This window comes from Mustela nivalis (genome assembly GCF_964662115.1).
Source record: "Mustela nivalis genome assembly, chromosome: 19".
NCBI classification, from domain to species: Eukaryota; Metazoa; Chordata; class Mammalia; order Carnivora; family Mustelidae; genus Mustela; species Mustela nivalis.
In genome coordinates, this window is record NC_139038.1 from 36,651,172 (window position 1) to 36,671,079 (window position 19,908).

General features: G+C 49.1%; 2 protein-coding genes across 6 annotated transcripts in view; both read right to left on the reverse strand.

Annotated features, from left to right (window-relative positions):
• The window catches only part of LOC309854327 (clusterin-associated protein 1), a 113,801-nt gene extending 94,033 nt beyond the window's left edge, over positions 1-19,768 (reverse strand). Inside the window, exons 1-2 of one of the 5 annotated variants that reach the window (XR_014306154.1) lie at positions 18,655-19,768; positions 17,402-17,624 (exon numbers count right to left, since the gene is read on the reverse strand). The gene's annotated coding sequence lies outside the window, so the exon portion shown is untranslated. Of the gene's footprint in view, positions 1-17,401; positions 17,625-18,654 lie in introns of those variants that run through there. The other 4 variants (XR_014306155.1, XR_014306156.1, XR_014306157.1 and 1 more) reach the window with 4 other exon arrangements.
• ZNF174 (zinc finger protein 174) lies at positions 10,919-19,062 on the reverse strand (the record flags this gene model as incomplete). The annotated part of the gene is made up of 3 exons (XM_082713356.1): positions 10,919-14,181; positions 17,402-17,624; positions 18,655-19,062. 3 exons carry the CDS (start codon positions 19,060-19,062, stop codon positions 13,580-13,582), a joined length of 1,233 nt encoding a protein of 410 aa, XP_082569482.1. The 3' UTR covers positions 10,919-13,579.
• Positions 19,769-19,908: the final 140 nt, after the last annotated feature.

The window sequence follows — 19,908 nt, forward strand, 5'->3', positions numbered from 1 at the left end:
CCTCCCGAATGAGCTTCGCCACTTCCGTGACTACAAAGACCTCACTTCATGTCTCGCCCAGATTCTTTCTCTCCCTGCATTCCAGATCCCTATATTCAAGTGTCCATGAGACATCTTCCTTTGGATGTCTGAGGCATCAGAACACGTCCTACGCTGAACTTAAACTTTTAGCCCTTGATTTGTTTGCCTCCAGTATGTGGTGCCACATACACACAATTGCTCATGCTACCAACACAACTCCCTCTTCCTCTGCTCATCCATTCCCTCAAGTCCTGTGGCCTTAGATCTCTCTCTCAGACCTGACTGGTTCTCTGTGTCTCCACTGTCACCACCCTTAACAGTACTCACTGGGGTTGACTTAAATAGTCCTCTAACCTCGCACATCACTCTTGTTCTCTGCCAGCCTAGCTAACACATCTAATCATGTCACCATCCAACTTGACATAATCCACTGGCTTCCCGTTGTCCTTAGGATAACATTCCAAAACACTCAACAGAACTTTCCAAACTGTTACTTCCCTGCCAACCCCAGCTACTTTCTTTATTCTCTCTCTCCAGCTGTACTATCTTTCTTTCTTTCAGTTCATTAAATGTACCAAGCTCTTTACTTCCTCAGGAAGTGTGAACATACTTTTCCTTTTACCTGGAACACCACCCGCCCCATCACTACCTACCATTATAAAACTAAGTAGTAATTACACAATTAGTGGTCTAATGTCTCTGGGGGGGGGGGCGCAGGGAAGGACACATGGCAAATGCTTAAAACTGTGCATTTAAAGAATGAAATTTCTATGGCTCTGTCAATTTTATACTTTGGATACAGCTACAGGACTGACAGGAGGAAAGGGAATAGGCATTGGTGCAGTCATTACAAGTAGACAAAAGGTTTAACAGCAGCCCAGAAAAGCTGTAAGGAATTTAGCAAAAAGTTTGAGTAAGATAGTTCTCAGGATAAAAATGTTATGGTGTTCTATTGCTTGGAAGGAATAATTTAGCGAAGAGGCACAATTGCTATAGGCTTATAGCAATTTGATGGAAGTGCGGTAAATGTGGTTTGCATTTCATTTTTTTTTTTTTAAGATTTTATTCACTTGACAGGCAGAGATCACAAGTAGGCAGAGAGGCAGGCAGAGAGAAGGGGTGTGTGTGTGGGGGGAAGCAGGCTCCCTGCCAAGCAGAGAGCCCTATGTGGGGCTTGATCCCAGGAGCCTGGGATCATGACCTGAGCCGAAGGCAGAGGCTTTAACCCACTGAGCCACCCAGGTGCCCCATGCATTTCTTTTTTCTTTCTTTCTTTCTTTCTTTCTTTCTTTCTTTCTTTCTTTCTTTCTTTTCTTTTCTTTTCTTTTCTTTTCTTTTCTTTTTTTTTTTTTAAAGATTTTACTTATTCATTTGATGCAGAGAAAGAACACAAGCAGGCAAAGTAGCAGGCAGTGGGAAAGGGAGAAAAGCAGGCCCCCGCTGGGCAGGGAGCTCAGTGTGGGGCTCAATCCCAGGACCCTGGGATCAAGACCCAAGCCGAAGGTAGATGCCCAACCAACTGAGCCACCCAGGCACTCCATGCATTTCAAATAGAATTGTGCTGAGCTAATACAACAGAGAAGGAGACTTTAGAGAATTGGGTCTACACATCCTCCTACCTTGAGCCTTCTGTGAGTAAAGCGTTAGTGATTAAAATAGCTCAGATTACTGGCACAGAGGGTAGCTGGCCTGACAACATTACTGCCTGTGCTGTTCCCATTCTAGAAGACCCCTTCAGTGGAAGAGGGGTAGCACCCAAAGTGGGCAGAATGGTCCCACACTTGCAAGCTAGGCTGCCCAGAAAATTACAAGAAGGGGAACTACTGTCACCCTGAACACTCTGGAACAAAAGGGAACTTGGCTAACAGTTTCACATTCCTCTTAGAGGTTAAGTTTCATTTGACTGATGTGGCTCAAGAGCCACATCAACCAACTGAACCAGCCACTGTGGCTGGGAGTAGACTGGCCTGGCCTGGTTGTCAGACACACTCCTGGAGCTGTGGTTGGGGTCAGCCCCACCAAAATTACATATACAAAGTGGAAGAGAAGAGGTCACTTAAAGGGATAATGCGGAAAGAAGAGAGTATGGGGCTGGGGTAACACACAAGTCAGAGTAGACAGACAGGCAATTAGAGTAGTGATGGAAACGTCCAACACTAATCAAGGGCTTGTTCTGTGCCTGGCCCTCCTGTGCTGAGCACTTTTCCTGGATTAGTTCGCCATTGACATCATCCATGTTTCCCACATGCAAAAAACGGGGCTGGACTGCATGGTGTGTTAAGAAGTAGGAGGAGACAGGGTGGAAGTCTCAGGTTCATTGTTGAAGGTATGTGATTAAAGCCCAGCTATCTGCGGTTGTGCAAGCTTTGGAAAATGACTGAGTCTCGGCTTCCTTGAAGGCCCAGAGAATAATCACAAAGTCTGCCTTCCAGTGTCTAAGGGTTAAGGGAAATGCTGTGAGGTACAGCTCTGAGGAATCATTACTGCCATCAAATGGTTGTCCTGGCAGGAGAAACCCAGAAGGCCCTGACCTTCCTCTCTTCCCCCCACCTTTTTTTTTTTTTTTTTTTTTAATGAGGTTATCAGTTTATTTATTTATTTTTAAAGATTTTATTTATTTGACACAGAGACAGCCAGAGAGAGAACACAAGCAGAGGGAGTTGGAGAGAGACAAGCAGGCCTCCCACTGAGCAGGAGGGAGCCTGATGCGGGGCTCCCTCCCAGGACCCAGGGATCATGACCTGAGCTAAAGGCAGATGCTCAAAAACTGAGACACCCAGGCGCCCCTGACCTTCTTCTCTCAAGTAGAGCCTTCCCCAGTCATTTCCCACCACGTGATTCCTGCCTTAAGTTTTTTCCTTAACAGTTTTACAGTTGCAGTTTGTGCGATTATCTGATTGATGAGTTTCCCCCTCTAACACTGGGCTTTCTGGGCATGTGTATGGTCTGGGTTCACCATAGCAACCCCAGCACCTAATGGTGCCCGGTGTGTAGTAGGCATTTAATAAATATATATAACAAGGGCAAAGGAATTTATCAAGTGAGCCTCCAGGACAGCCTTTCAGCTTTAGGCTAATGGTCCCAACGATCACCAGAGCCAAGCCTTCCAACCCGCGTTGGAAGCGGAGCCAGCTGGAACTACATTTCCCAGAGAGCTCCACGGCAGCCAAGGATGCCGGACGCCCCAGTCAGAGGAATGGACAGGGTACTTCCGGTTGACGTTCCGTCCCTCGCTCTCGCCCGCTTCCCCTGTGGTGGCCAGTGCCATACAGGTCCACTGGGGAAGTGCTGGCCGGGGCTCGCTCCGTGGAAGTTGCCAGTGCACGCGTCCCTGGGGGGGGCCGGGGACTAACCCTACCACCGAGCAAGCCCGAGGCCCATTAGAGGAGATACCGTGCATGGCTCCCGGCTCCCCAATCTCTGAGCCCCTGCTTTCCACGTCCCCCGTTTGCCACTTTGGGTAAGGGTACGCAGTGGGGGAGGAAGGCCGGGCAGGGTACCCTGCTTTGTGGTACAGGCTGGGACCGAGGGTTGCAGCGGAGCGAGTGAGAGAGGAGGGCCTGCAGTAGGAGGGGGTCCTGGTATTGCGGAAGAGGGGATGGCTTCAAGACAGATTCAGGGGGTGCCTGGGTGGCTCAGTGGGTTGAAGCTTCTGCCTTCGGCTCTGATCATGATCCCAGGCTCCTGGGATCGAGCCCCGCATCAGGCTCTCTACTCAGCAGGGAGCCTGCTTCCTCCTCTCTCTCTGCCTGCCTCTCTGCCTACTTGTGATCTCTGTCAAATAAATAAATAAAATCTTAAAAAAAAAAAAAGGCAGATTGAGGAGGCAAAAGTAATGATTGAGCTGGGGAGAGCGCAGGGAAGTTTCTGGGCAGAGGGACTGGATGGTGTCAGCTCTGTGGAGAAAGGATGCCTTCATGAGTGTGGGTTTTCTAACTTCATAAGGAGACGGTTAATCATGAGTGACACTGCAGCTGTGCTAAGTGCTACAGGGGAGAGGTGTGTTATGCCGGGAAAGGTATTTACCCAGCCGGGAAGCTCAGGGAGCCCACTTGGGAGAGCAGAACACTGACTGGGAGTTCACTGGTTGGAGACCTCTGGAAAGGACACAGGGCCAGGGGGCTGCTGTCTAACAGAGAGTGTGTCTGCTGGCCCCATCTAGCCAGGTGGGGCCCCGCCTGGGTAGCCCCACGCTGCCCCAGGAAAGCAGGCTTTCCCTGCTCACCTCTACTGTTTGCTTCGAGGGGAAAAAAACCAGAAACTGGAGAACGCAGACTCCTGAACACACCCTATAAAGATACAGGATGTGACATTCCCAGGTCCAGTCCTAGCTGTTGAGGGGCCGTTTCCTACGCCTAAGATGGCTGCAAACTTGGGTGCCCTGGACCTCCCCATCCCCTAGAACTACAAAGCCTTCTGAATAAAGATGCCATGTGGGGGTGGGAATCCTACTTGCAGACCCATGATGTTGATCGGGAAACAGTGTTGTCAGGGCATCAGACCTTCTGCCTCGAGGGGGTAGCTGGGCCCGGGAGGTTCTTGTCCACCATGGGGGATTGTGCCATCAGTGGCTAAGATTAGAGATGTCCCCAAGGAGCAGAAAGCTACTACAGTGCTTGTAACTATCCTGAGACATCCCCACTGGGTTCAGCATGAGCACCCAGAGGGTGACAAGAGGCAGTAATCCTGATGGAGGATTTGCAGAGAAAGTCTAGGAAGCCAGGATGCTGGGTGGAAAGGGCCAGAAGAGACCTAGAGAGTAAACACTGGATGGATGATAAGCTCCCCTCCTTTGGGGGGTTGAGTGGGGTGCCCTGAACAGATGCTTTCCTCTTTCCCCAGGGGTCCTATCTCCCCAGATTTCCAACAAGTATCCTCTGAGGGTCACCTCTACTTTGACAGACCCAAACTCTCCAGGAATAGACAGGCCGCTCCAAGTAGAACTAGAGAGCATTTTGTCTAAGCCCCTGATTTTACTGAGAGCTCAGAAACTGCCCAGCTGCACACTAGGGACAGAAGTGGGTCTTCAGGCTCCTTGCCTTTTCCAGGACTCCCAAGCTGTCTCATGTGGACATGTACCGCAGCAGCATGCTAGCTGTGTGATCAACCAGTAACATGTAAGGCAGTCACTTGTCACTTTCAAAAACACAGTTATCTGGTCATAACTCTGTGACTATACTAAAAACCACTGGACTGTACACTTTTTTTTTTTAAGATTTTATTTATTTATTTGACACAGAGAGAGTGATTGAGATCACAAGTAGGCAGAGAGGCAGGCAGAGAAAGGAGGAAGCAGGCTCCCCGCCAAGCAGAGAGCCCAATTCGGGGCTCGATCCCAGGACCCTGGGATCATGACCTGAGCCGAAGGCAGAGGCTTTAACCCACTGAGCTACCCAGGTACTTTAGGAGGATGAATTTTAGAGTATTTGAATTATATTTCAAGGGAAAAAATATAAACTTTGAAGTAAAGTTGAAATCAGTATTTTACAACTGTAGTACACTTAAATGTAATACACAAAATAACATATCAAAGACATGAAAATAATTTCTGCTACCAGCTTCTTTGTGTGCAGACCTGAGAGGAAAGCTGCTTCTGTCTTCTCTGTACAAAGAGCAGAGTCTCTTGTAAGATGAGCTGCTACTGATCTGTGTGTTAGAATTTGCTAAATACTATAAATCAAAGTAAAAACCAAATAAGCTGGATGTTAACATAAGAATGCAGTTCCCAAAGGCACCTGGGTGGCTCAGTGGGTTAAAGTCTCTGCCTTCAGCTCAGGTCATGATCTCAGGGTCCTGGGATTGAGCCCCACATGGGGCCTTCTGCACAGTAGGGAGCCTGCTTCCCTCTCTCTCTCTGCCTGTCTCTCTGCCTACTTGTGATCTCTGTCTGTCAAATGAATAAAATCTTAAAAAAAAAAAAAATGCAGTTCCCAGCAAGATAAATAAATAGAAAAGATGGACGTCCTGGTTTAGGCAGTTTCTTTCCACAGAAGCCATGCGTTGCAAAGGGAAAATAAGCTACATAGCTTCAAAGAACAGGACTGGAGGGTTTTCTCTGGGGCCTGGGGGAAGAGCTGGGGCGGGGGAGTGGATGCAAGTCGGCCTTGGGAGGGCACTTCCCACTCAGCCCCTCAACCCCCTAGCATGAGTAGTCCTCTGGGATATAACTGGGCACCCCATCCCCTCTGCCTGCCTCAGAAGGTCCCTCACTCTCTAAAGCAAACTTCTCTATCAGAGAGAATTTCTCCTTAGCGTGAGCTTTCAGGATTTCTTCCTGAAGGCAGGCCTCTGATTCTGGTGTCATCTATGACCTCTGATTCCTCCAAATCCTGGGTCAGACACGACTTCTCCTGTCTGGTCTGGAACAGGACTTCCTTCCCAGGGAAGCATCTGCTTGGGGCCATATGTGTCTCAGAAGTGGACATACTGAGGCACGCTCCCCAGAGGCATCTGTGTCCTCACATGCTTTACCTCAGCTTCACCCTGAAAACACCTTCCCTGGTGGGCTCCTTCCCTGCGTTCCGAAGAGTTCAGATCAACAGATGTTTACAAAGCTTTTGTGCGGGGCATTCTAGAGGCGAGAGCACGAGTCCTCGCATCTCTGGTCCCCTGCACCTGCCCATCCCCTCTCCAGGGTATTTGCAGAAGCAACAGAGGCCCCAGGGACAAAGGCCCACATGCTCCAAGTCCAGCGTCTAGACCCCGAGACGACTGGGACAGCACTAGAGGCACACGGCTTGGATCCTCTTATCTAAACCTCACAAAGCTGAAGGCCACTTCTGAAAGGCGATCTAGAGTCAGGACTGGAACTAGGTCTGTCCAAAGCCAAAGTTAATGTACACTTGGTGCTATGGTCTGAATGTTTGAGGCTTCCCCCAAATTCATAGACTGCAATCTGAACCCCCAAAGATGATGGCATTAGGAGGCGGGGCTGTTGGGAGGTTCTTAGGTCACGAGGGTAGAGCCTCATCTATGGGATTGTTCTTGTAAAAGAGACCCCAGAGCACGTCCTCGCCCCTTCCACCGCGGGAGGTCCCAGGGACAGGAGGCCGAGTATGAACCGGAACCCGACCTGGTGGTGCTGGCACCTTGATTTTTTACTTCAGCCTCCAGAACCGTGAGAGCTAATGTCTGTTGTCTGTAAGCCCCGGAGTCTGTACTTAGTTACAGCAGCACGAACAGACTAAAAGACCTGGCTACCCTGAACTGTCTCCCATCACTTCTTTCCGAAAGGTAAAGCAAGTGCCTTAAACTCGTCCTCCGACGTGGTCTTTGGTCTGAACACCCATGCTCCACGTCAACCATCCTTCTCTGCAGTGTCACTTGCTGGGCTCTGCCATTTCCTGGGACTGTGTCGGTCTCAGAATCCATCAACTCACCCCACTCCCATCCACAGCTGGAGAAAACACCCAGCTACTGTCCTCTCCCAACAAAACTGAGTCCCAGTACAGGTGGGGTATCTGCTCATATGTCTGCCCATTACCCCCAGATATCTTCTCATACCTCACAGTGGGACCCAGGTAGCCCCCCAATTTTAACCTTCATTTCTGGGTGTTCAAAGATGCTTAAAGCTGCTCCTGTGAGGGATAACCCTCCCTTGGCCACCCCGGTCTCTCTCCTTGCCCTTAACCCTCTGCTCTACCTTCTAGAGCAACCCCCTCCCCAGACCTTGGGCCCATTCCTGCTTGCAGCTACTCCGGTGGCACTAACACAGGGTGCCACTCTCAGAGGCTCTGTGGCCCTATGACAAACTTTTCCTTGGGTTTTTTGCAAATTCTGTATTTACCAAAAGTAAGGAGCACACTATTCACAATATCCAAAAGATGGAAACAACCCCAGTGTCTTCCAGTGGAAGAATAGCTATACAAAATGTGGTAAAAAGGAGGGACATTCTGACGCACGCCACAGCATGGAGGGACCTGGGGGACATGATGCTGAATCAAAGAAGCCAGTCGCAAAAGAACAGCTATGGCGTGACTTCACTTACACCAGGTCCCTAGAGTCAATGTCACAGAGACAGAAAGCAGAAGGGTGGCTGTGGAGGGAGGGGAATGAGGAGTGTTTAATGGGGACAGAGTGTCAGTCTGGGAAGCAGCAGTTCTGGAGAGGGATGGTGGAGAGGACCGCTGTATGGTTAAAGGGGCCAACTGTATGTATATTTTACTCTGGTAAAAGAAGAAAAAGCAAAGAGCACAAAGGGCCATGCTTGAAAGGAGTGCCTCTGCTTTGGGGCCCCTCTGTCTGGGACACTGATTTTATTCACAAGCAGCCTTTCCGAAGAAATTCTTCTCCCTTTCAGGACATTATCTCCTGTGACCGTGGTGTAAAAAAAATGCCAAATGCAGGGAACAGGACATCTCCGCCCTCGAATCCCTGCAGCCTCATCGCCCCTCCCAGGATCTGAAGGGCTGAGTAGCTAATTCAAGAAGCTACGTACTACTTGGCACAGAATTCACCTTCCTTTCGTGCGATGCTGTCCGGGAGACAAGATGCTTTCCGTATACACATTCACTTCACCCATCCTGTGAGGGAAGCAGGCCAGGTCTTCCCATTTCCAGGGGAGGACACAGGCCTGGATGTTTTAAATGACACATCCAGGAGACCGGGCTAGAGAATGACAGGGCTCAGTCTTAGCCTGGCATGAAGTCCACTCCTTCCCCTTAACAAGTTGCCTCAGGGGGCACCTGGGTGGCTCAGTGGGTTAAACCTCTGCCTTCGGCTCAGGTCATGATCCCAGGGTCCTGGGATCGAGCCCCACATCAGGCTCTCTGCTCTGCAGGGAGCCTGCTTCCCCCTCTCTCCCTCTGCCTGCCTCTCTGCCTACTGTGATCTCTGTCAAATAAATAAATAAAATCTTTAGAAAACAACAACAACAACAACAAAAACAAAGCTGCCTCAGATCTGACTATGGCCAAGTGAGCCCCAAGGCAAGTCAGATTCTTGGGGTCTGTCTAGCTGGCTTTGCCCTTACCTGGTTCAATACAAGTTTCGAGAGCCATTCTAGAGAGTGATCTTTGGGGAGGCTTGCCTCACACTTCTGTTTCACCGCTGATTCAGGAAATGTGACTGTACTGGTCACTTTTGTAGTCTGGCAGGTGACGGGTGCTTTAAAAGACGTACTGCGGGCGCCTGGGTGGCTCAGTGGATTAAGCTGCTGCCTTCAGCTCAGGTCATGATTTCAGGGTCCTGGGATCAAGTCCCGCATCGGGCTCTCTGCTCAGCAGGGATCCTGCTTCCCTCTCTCTCTCTCTCTGTCTACTTGTGATCTCTATCTGTCAAATAAATAAAACCTTTAAAAAAAAATAAAAGACATACTGTAATCGCACAAAAGTGTATTACAAAAAAATGGGAGAAAATATTTGCAAGTCCTATATCTGATAAGGGCTTGATTCCAGTATCTATAACGGACTCTTATAACAATGAAAAGACAACCGAATTCTAAAAGGGCAGAGGTCCTGAACAGCCATTTCTCCAAAGAAGATACACAGATGACCAGTAAACATAGGAAAAGATGTCCAAAACCAGAGTGAACACACTTCATGCGGACTAGCGCGCTGTAATCAAACCAATACCATGTGCTGACGGCGATATAGAGAAACTGAGACCCTCACACACTGCAGGTGGGGAACTGGGGTGCAGACCCGATAGAGAAAGCCTGGCAGCTCCCCAGAAACGGCTACACATAATGTTACCATATGGCCTAGCCACCGCACTCCTAGTATTTACCAAGGGAAATAAGTGTGTTCACAGAAAAACTTTTTTTTAAAGATTTTTAAAAAAATTTTATTTACTTGAGAGAGAGAGCAAGAGCAAGGAGAAGCAGCAGATGAAGAGGGAGAAGCAGACTCCTCACCGAGCAGGGAGCCTAATGTGGGGCTCCATCCCAGGACCCTGGGATCATGACCTGAGCTGAAGGCGGACGCTTAACTGACTGAGCCACCCAGGCGCCCCGTTCACAGAAAAGCTCGTCACACGTTCACAGCAGCACTATTCACAAGAGCCCCGAAATGAAAACAATCAAATATCCACTGGATGGATGGATAAGCCAAAGCAGTCTATCCACACAGTGGACTGTAACTTGGTCGCGGAAAGGATAAAGTCCTGACACAATGAACCTTGAAGATGTACGAGTGCAGAGGGAGCTCAAGGGGGCACGTGGATGGGGAATGACTGCTAGATAAGACAGGGTTTACTTCAGCTGTTGAAAATGTTCTCGTAGGAGTTGTGGTGATGGTTGCACAACTCGGTGAGTATCGTCTAATTATGGGTGAACATTCTGTGTGAAATACATCTCAATAAAAACAGAATTTTTTCTCTGGAAACATTGGGTGAAATTTCAACACTGTATCGGATGGTATTAGGGAGTCATGAATTCTGTTGGGAGTGGTAATGGTATTATGGGAAGGGTTTTACAAGTCCTTATCTACTGTAGATGGAAAATGCTTTTCAGGGACATCTGCGAGGCCCAGATTCTCCACTGTGCACCATGTTTCCTTCCCCCTGTCTCACTGGGGGCCACCAGGGAACCAAATAACTTGAGTGGGAGCCGTCCCCCTCCATGGCTGAATACAGGCCAAACCCAGACAAGATGGTAAACCTTACAGGTTGCTCATGGGTGAAGAGAGAGAGTACTTCTTACATGGGGTAGCTAACTGCAAGGCTGCAAGTCAGTGGTCTGGGCGGAAGCCCTCTGGCGGAACCAGGCGTGGGCAAGGGGGACCGGGAGGATCCTACCTCTGAAGAGCTGTGTACACTGGCAAGTGCGGCTGGACCTGTTCCAGCCCTCAGATTCTGCTCGCCGCAAGTCGCACCTCACCCGCCGAGGAGAACTGGATTGGGAGAGGCGAGGTAGCATCAGGGCTCGAAAATGTTTTGGAATGAGTGATATTCAGAATGGTAATTTTGTCACATTTATTGAAGGACCACAATTGAACAGACAGCCAAAGACTTTACGATTCAGCAGTTATTTTGTTCAGAAGAGAGAAAACACATACAGGTTCTTTGACACATACCAAACAAAACTTTCATTTAAGGGAGAGTTCCTATCCCAACTCTTATAAATAAGAAGAGTGGAAATCTAGGTTTGTTTGCTTTTAGGAGAGAGCTCGGACTAACCAAGTTGATTCAACAGACAGAACAGACAGGTGTGGTTGGCGAAGTCTGGCCTCCCAAATATGTCCACATCCTAATCCCTGGAAACCATGAATGTTACTGTCTATGGCAACCAGGATTGTGCAGATGTGACTGAGAATCTTGAGACAGGAGGATTCTCTTGGATTATCTGAGTGGGCCCAATAAAATCATGACGGCCCTTTTTATTACACAGGGGGCCAGAGGGTAGGAGTCAGAGGACAAGATGATGCGACAGAAGATGGAGGCATGTACTCTGAAGATGGAGGAAGCAGCCACTAGGAGCTGAGAAAGGCAACAAAACAGATTTCTCCCCTCAGAAACCTTAATTTTGGTTCTGTGGAATGGATTTTGGACTTCCGACCTTTGGAACTCTAATAAGAGATTAGGTTTGTGTTGTTTGAAGCCACTAAGTTTGTGATCACGTTAGAGAGCCAATGGGAAACTGACACAGACGTAGCCATGATTAGGAGGGTCCTGTGACAGCAAAACTGTCCTGGAAAAAGATGGATGAGGTGGAAGCAAATAAGCAATCAGGAGGCTCTAACCGGTGAGAGGTGACAGACGGGGGTGAGGTAAGGTGCAGGCATAGTAATACAGACAAGCTCCTCTAACACCTAATACGGTTGCCGGGGGGGGGGGGGACTGTGATGTAATCTAAAAGGCCACAGAGCTTCCATTCAGTCTCTCACTGCCCAAAAGGTAAGAAGCTTTGTCAACTGCATTCAACACTGTCACCAGGACCTACGATTCAGGCAGGACCAAGCCTTGTCCAAACACTTACTTCCCTTGGCTTCCTTTAGACTTCATCTAAAAGCTAAGACGTTGGAAAAATACGGTTCTTGTCCTTGAAGAGCTTTTACTGTGAGCAGCATAGCTCCCCAACCTTGTCACCACTGACACTTTGGACTAGGCGACTCTGCTGTGGGGCTGTCCTGTGGACTGTAGGATGTTTAGCTCCATCCCTGGTCTCTACCCACGAGCAGCCAGCAGCATTTGCACACATGGCCAAATGTCCGCCCCCCAGGAGGAGGGGGGCAAATCTGCTCCCAGGTTGAGCCCCACTGGTGTGCGCAGTGAAGCAGAGAGGGACACAATGAAGTCGGCCTGGAACCAGTCAGAGAGGGTTTTGCTGAGTAGGATGCTCATGTGAGAAGGGACAGGGAGGAAGCAGTGGGGGTGGCAGGTCCTAAATTCAAAGGGAGCAGCATGTTGCAGAACCATGGTGGGTGAGGGTAAGACACAGCCCAGAGGTGACCGGCAGCAACTGGAGGATCCCGCTGTTTTAGCAAGAATGCCACATACCCGTGTCCTGCTGGAGGTGGTGCACCCATCCACCGGGGTCTTCTCCGAACTCAGAGGTCTGCTGGCTTGCTCTGGGTGACTGAGAACTATACCAACTGGGTTTGGATTCTTAGTTGAGAGAATGATGGGATGGATTCGATCAACTCTCTGGCCTTGTTCCAGAACTTTTATATTTTATACAAATATATTTTGTGTTTTTTAAGAAAATTCACTGAGATATAATCTATATATCATAAAATTAACCCATTTCAATGAGTTTTAGTAAATGTACTGAGATAATCCATTTTTATAACACTCCATCCCCCAATCATCTTGTTATTCTTAAGGCTGCCGGCCTGAGTAAGGAAGGAGGTTAGTAAGGGTCCCTTTGGCATGTCCTTAGCAGTCTCCACACGCTACACGCTTCTTCCCCATTGCAGCTTTCCCCTGTTGCCTGGGTGGGGGCTGTAGCAGCTGAGATTTCTTCCTAAATCAAAGGTGTTTTCATATAAATAACTCCCTCAACATGTGTGAACTGCATGTATGTGTGTGTGTGTGTGTGTGTGTGTGTGTGTGTGTAAAAGCACTATTTACTTGGGAATCCTCTCCTCATACAAACATGTTCAAACTCTCACTTCATGTGTCCTTTGTTATGACCAGCCAGAAACTAGAGTAAGAATATTAGGGGATTTATATTCCAATGACCTTCTGTCTTGAAATTCTAGTGGCTCACTGATCTTTATTAAAGAAGTGTGTGTATGATCAAGATTGTCTGGTATGACAGCAAGTACATTAAATATATAAGTAATTTACCCTTGGACACGTTTAGAGGATAAATAAAGGGGCAGGAGACCCCGCAGGATCGGCGGGATTGTCTTGGCAGTTACTCCCTGCTCTCCAGCAGAAACCCCGGTTCTGTCTGACTCAACACCCAGAGCCGCCATCTCTTCACTCGGTCACCAACAGGGTCACATCCCCCTTGGTGTCTTCTGAAACTCCTCAGCAGCCAAACGTGCACTGGCATTCCTCAGGGACTTCTTGCTTTCCTTGTAAGTCACACAGTCAGTCTGTGGTTTACATGCAAGTGAGGGGAAAGAGAAACACAGACACCTTCCTTCTGAACCGAGTGTGCAAAGCCCCGCTATCAGTCCCCGTGGTGGAGTCTGTGGTGCTGGTGGAGGTTTGAACTCTGGCGAAAGCTTTTCCCACACTGGCTGCACTGGTACGGCTTCTCCCCGGTGTGGATCCTCTGGTGCAGCTTCAGGGTGGACTGGCGCCCAAAGCAGTTCCCACACTCTCCACACGTGTAGGGCCTCTCCCCTGTGTGTACACGCTTGTGTCTTTTGAGCTCCGAATTCCACGTGAAGCTTTTCCCACAGTCATCACATTTGTAAGGCTTCTTTGCTGAGCGGGTCGGCTGGTGACCAAGACGTTGCAAACGACTGCTCAGGCTCCTTTTGCTTCCTTTGCTTTTCTTCAGCTCTCGCAGCGGGTGGCTTTTCAGGGGGCTGCTGATGTATTCCAGTTCCCTGCAATGTCTCTGATAGTGAGTGAACGGCTTCTGAGCATTTGGGGGGCTGACCTGCCTCCGGGACAACCGGGGTTCACTCATACTCGCCCCTCTCGGCTCAGGACTCTGCAGACCATTCCCTTTGGATCTGCCAGGGGAAACTGCACATGGCTTTCCTCCTTTAGCCCCCTCTGGCTGTGGATTTTCCTTGTTGTCACTTTTCATTCTGGGGGCCTCTATAATTAGAAAGAATATGTTTCATTTCCTTGGCTTTGAAGAAAGAAGCTCAGCAAATGAGCTAAGAAGTATTCTCAAAGCTTGGTCCTCCACTGGCAACTGGCATTCGATTCATCTGGGGCACCTGTTACACAAGCAGGCTGTTCCTGTGTCCCCAGGGTTGCTGAGTCAGAATCTCTGGGGGGAGGGGAGCTGGAAATCTACATGGCTAACAGGCTCCTGGGAGGACTGTAATTTATATTCATGTTAGGAACCAAGTTCTCCAGTCCCATCTCTCCTTCCTACCTTTAAGGAAAGGTTAGGGAAGGAAGAAACATAGAAAAGCAAACCCATCAGACCTGAGTGGCAATAAACAAACGAAAAGGAGAGAGTTGGGGCGCCTGCGTGGCTCAGTGGGTTAAAGCCTCTGCCTTCAGCTCCAGTCATGATCCCAGCGTCCTGGGATCGAGCCCCAAATCAGGCCGTCTGCTCAGCAGGGAGCTGCTTCCCCCCCTCTCTCTCTGCCTGCCTCTAGGCCTACCTGTGATCTCTGTTTGTCAAATAAATAAATAAAATATTTTAAAAAAGAGAAAAGGAGAGAGTTGAACTGTTGAACTTTCAACACTGCCAATCTACTCACTCTCATGGACACGAAATGATTACAACTGTCACTTCAAATAATGGGAAATTCAGCAAATGCGGTGTGTTCTTTCATTATAAACATGAAGGCATTAGGGTTACAAACTACAAAATGGGCTAGACATGTAACCTAATTTCAGAAACTCTGCAATTTCTGACCATGAGCGCTGAGGATCAGGACGGAATCATGCTGGAATGTCTGTGGGCAAGTTGGAGGCTCTAGAACTGTGTTACCCCACAGGACTGCTGCCAACTGAGAAGTGTGTGTGTACATGAGTGTGTGTATATACTATTCAATATGGCAGCCACCAGCCACATGGGGCTAATGAGTCCTTGAAATGGGGCTACTATGATGGAGAAAACAGAATTTTAAATTTTATCTAATTTCAGTTAATTTTAATTCAAATTTAAATAAGCAGCCTATACCTTTATGGTCAACTGCTTTTTGACAAGGTTGTCAAGGCAATTCAATGGAGAGAGTAGGCTTTTCAATAAAGGGCGCTGGGCCAACTGGATTTCCACATGCGGAAGAGTGAGGATGGAGCCCTGCCTCACAACACGTACTCAAAGTAACTCAGAATGGATTAAAGACATAAACAGAAGGGCTAAACTAATGTCTCTATGAACAAAACATAGGTATAAATCTTTGTGATTTCGGATTAGGCAAAGGTAATTTACATATGTCACCAAAACACAAGCCAAATGGAGAAAATAGATAAATTGTACTTGATCAAAATTAGGAACATTTGTGCTTCAAAGGACATTATCAAGGAAGTGAAAATACAACCCACAGTGGGAGAAAATACTTGCAAATTATATATAGAGGCCGAGTATACAGGATATAAAAAGAACTCTTACAACAAAAGATTAATCCAAATTAGAGACAGGCAAAGGATCTGAACAGATATTTCTCCAAAGAAGATATACAACTGACCAATAAGCGCATGAAGAGATGTTCGACATTATTCACCATCAGGGAAATAAAACCTCCGTTGGCACCACTTCACACCTAATGCAACTGTTGTAACCAAAACACCAAAAAGTGCTGACAGGGATGTGGAGACATTAGAATCCTCACAGGAACTGCTGGTGGAAATGTAAAATGGCACAGCCGCTTTGGAAAATAGTCAGTGTTTCCTCAAAAGGTTGAACAGAGAGCTACTGTCTGACCCAGCAATTCCACTCCTAGATATGTGGCCAAGAGAAATGAAAACATGTCCACACAAAAACTTGCAAACAAATGTTCACAGAAGCGCTATCCATAACAGCCAAAAAGTGGAAACACTCCAAATGACCACCTGATGAATAAACAAAATGTCCACGTGATGGAGTATCAGCCGTAAAAAGGAACAAAGGAGGGACACGTGTGATAACACAGGTGAAGCCAAAAACCTTCTCAGTGAAAGAAGCCAGTCACAAAAGAGCACAACATATGTGATTCTGAAATATTCACAATAGGCAAATCCGGAGACAAAGCAGATGGTTGCTGCCAGGGGCCAGAGAGGGGGCACTAGAGAGTGACTGCCAGGGGGTCTGGGTTTCTTTCTGAGGTCATGAACATTTTCAAGAATTAGACAAATAGGGATGGTCACACAAGCGTGTTAAGTACTAAACACCACTGAATTGTATACTTCAAAAGGTGATTCTTATAGTACATGAAATATATCTCTATAAATAAAATTTAAATAGCCATGTATGGACAGTGGCAACTTACTGGGCAGTGCAGCTCTGAAGGAAGGCACTACTGGATCTTAGGGTAGAGACTCTACCTTCGGGGATCGAATAAACAATGGGGCCTACACACACACTGAGCTGCCTAGGATGAGGCAGAAGGGAGTGTGCGTGCTCAGGACCACGAAACCCAGAGGTTATGGGGCAGGACCAGAGCCAGGGTCACAGTGCTTTTCTGCTGGATGCCCCAGGTCTTCTCCACTCCTAAGTTCAGAGAATAACCAAACCTAAGTGTTTCACTGAATGTAGGAAATCAAGGTGCTCCAGCCTTCTGGTAATATTCTCTAACCTGCTGACCATCCCCTCTACACATATCACTAAGACTGGCCAGAGTGTCTCTGTTATTCAATCTTAGAGATCACAGGACTGAGTACAGCAGGGCCACCAACGACTGGCACTGTGCCACAGACGGATAGGGCAATGGACACAGGAGGTGAAGCGCAGATACTGTCACAGGAGAAGGAAGAGAGGCAGAAAATAATACGGAGCGACACTCTTCCTCTAACGTATAGCATTCTTTTGGCCCCTTCTCAACATGGGACGATTTTAAGCAATGAAACTCAGCCACAGTTTAGAAGGTAGTTCATCAGTGGTCATATGTGGATCTGTCACTACAAGAAGCTCAGAAAGGGACAGAGTAGATAATCCCATTACGCACTGACATTGAGTCATTAACAGAAAATGATAAAACTGTACTTCTTACACACCTATCACTACCATGCTAGTCAATGAAATCTGTTGGGAAATAAAGATCTAGTGTTACACAAAACATTAAAAAACCCGACATGCAGTCTATGGTGTCTCAGAACCACAGGATGTTCTGACGGAGGTAAAGATTAGAGAGGGAGAGAAGAGGCACGGAGTGTTTACCTGGGCCGGCCAATCTGGGGCTTGCTTCCTGGAGGAGTGGGGATTTGTCCCAATGATGAGTGCTCAGCTGGTCTTGAGATTCTGCCTGGGAAGGCTCCTCCAAAGAGTTCTCCCTGGGACAGCTTCTAGGAGTTTGCAGTTGAAAGTCTGGGAGTTCCTGTTCTCCAAGCTGAGACCCAGTCTTCTCCAAGAGCACCTTCTGCCCCTGCATACAAACGGCCACCTAGAAAAAAGCCCCATGCATCAGAGTGCAGCTTGAGGACTGGGGGCAGCCTGACCTCTTCCTGCTCTGCAAGGATCCTTTCCTTTACCCTGGGGTATACCGACAGCAGTCCAGAGGCCAACTGTGAGAGACGATGAAAACTCTCAAAGGTAGCAAAGGGAAGGACATGCAGAATGATTAGTGAGATTAATCTTAATCCATGGAGGCTTCAAATCAGCCAAGACTTCCTAAGTGGGTGACCCTAAACAGGGTCTTTCACAGGGCTTCAAGCTCATCAGAGAGAAGGCACAGATAACAGGGTCAGTCATGACATCGACCTAGGAGAGTCTCACCCTATGTCCACCCCCGGCATCCTGTGTCTCACCGTATGTCACCCACCCAGCAGATTCTATCAGAAAAAGGTCCCACTGGATCGGGAAGCATTTGATGAGACCATTAATAATAAAACCCATACTTAATAAACTGTTCTGCCCAAGACTTCCCTGATAAGGAGATCCCAGTAGTAGTATGGCTAGAAGACTGCCCGCTGTGTTTCCTGACAGCCTCCATTCCTCAAAGCATATGGTTGTTGGCTTCCTGCCTAAGCCCTGAATGGGGTCTAAATTGGGAGACTGGAAAAAAATACTGGCCAAATGAGCTGCAACTTCCTGATCTGCAGGGAAGACACATCACTGAAGCCAGGTCCACCATGAAGGTCCCCCCAAATCAAATTCCTACCCAACAAGATGACCCTGCCTGCTAAGAATCCTGATAGTAGGAAAACTTCAGGAGGAATGGGTGTGGGGTGATGTGTAGGGACAAATGCAAGGAACTTACTTGATCCTCTACTTTCTTACTGGAGTACTAGTGCCTAGATTTTCTAAAAACCTATTAACATCCCCCAAGGGGGTTCCCAAATAGAGGCCAGAAGCAACATTTGTAGTCATCGGGTCCATTTCTGGACTCTGACTAAACAGGGAGGGATACAGAGACCAGATACCATCCAGATGAGAAAGAAATCCTGGCGACCACGAAAGAGGGCCCTCCTTACCCACTGCTTTGGTCTCTTGGCAGCTCTTTGAAAATCTTCCACCAGGGTCACAATCTCCTTGCTGCTCACTGGACATCGATGCCTGATCCGGGCCTGGATCTCTGGAGGCAGGATGTTCAGGAACTGCTCCAGCACGAGGAGCTCCAAAATCTGTTCCTTGGTGTGCAGCTCGGGCTGCAGCCACTGACGGCAGAGCTGCTGGAGCCGGGAGAGGGCCTCTTGGGGTCCAGAGACCTCTTGATAACAAAACCGTCGAAAGCTCTGGCGGGAAAGCTCAGGATCGGGGCGGTCTTTTTGCAGAGTGGGTCCCCGTTTGTCTTCCAGTTTTGTTATTATGTGTCTCTCTGGCTTGGAGGAAGCCTGAATGTGGGACTGCGAGCTCAAAGTTATCTCCATCTTAGCCGCCATCTTGGGGCTCGGGAGACTGGCTCTCTCCTCCGAAGCAGCTCAAGCCTTCGGGCTCATGGCTCTGCACAAGTCTCTCTCAACGTCAGCAAGATGTGGGGGAGGGCGGGGCACACACAGGCCCCAAGCTCCCGAGGACAACACAGGGACTGACGGTGGGGAGAGTCTGACCCTCTGACAGTTTCCTCAACTGTCTCGGAATGGAGGAAACTCATAACGTCCTGAAAGGAACGGGGGGGGGGGAACCCTGCTTTTATTTCACCGATAAACACAAGGTCTCAGAGGAATTGCGCAGCGTAATCCAACTGGCGGTCGGGAAACCCCAGGAAAAGTTCGAGTTGTCACACAGGTGGCCTGCGCCACCTCCCCGGCACCCTGGCGGCGCCGACCTCGAGAACCTAGCCGGGAGCTGCGGGGCAGGAGGCACCGCACGGAGGGCGCGGAAGCCCCCAGCTCGCAGCAGGGCTGGCGGAGCGCGGCGGTCGCTAGCTCGCGACGCCCGGCAGGCCCGCCGGCTCCGGCTTCTGAGGGCGCCCCGGCGGCCCCCCGGCTGGGCGAAGCTGCGGCTCTCGGGCGCGCGGGTCACCTTCGCGGCTGTGTGAGAGCCCGGCAGGGTGGCGCCTGAGGCGGCAGCGTTGCCGGCGACCTTGCACCCCGCACCCACCTGCCGCGGACTCACCTCTCTGGGGACCTAGGACCCGGAAACCAGGAGCCAGGGCTGGGGGCGGAGCCGAGGCCGCTCGTCGCGGACACTCCCACTGGCTGAGGGGAGAATGACGCAGGGAAATACGGCACTGGAGGGTCCGCCCCCTCTCCCGGGGAATTGGCTCCCAGAGGGCAGTCTCTCTC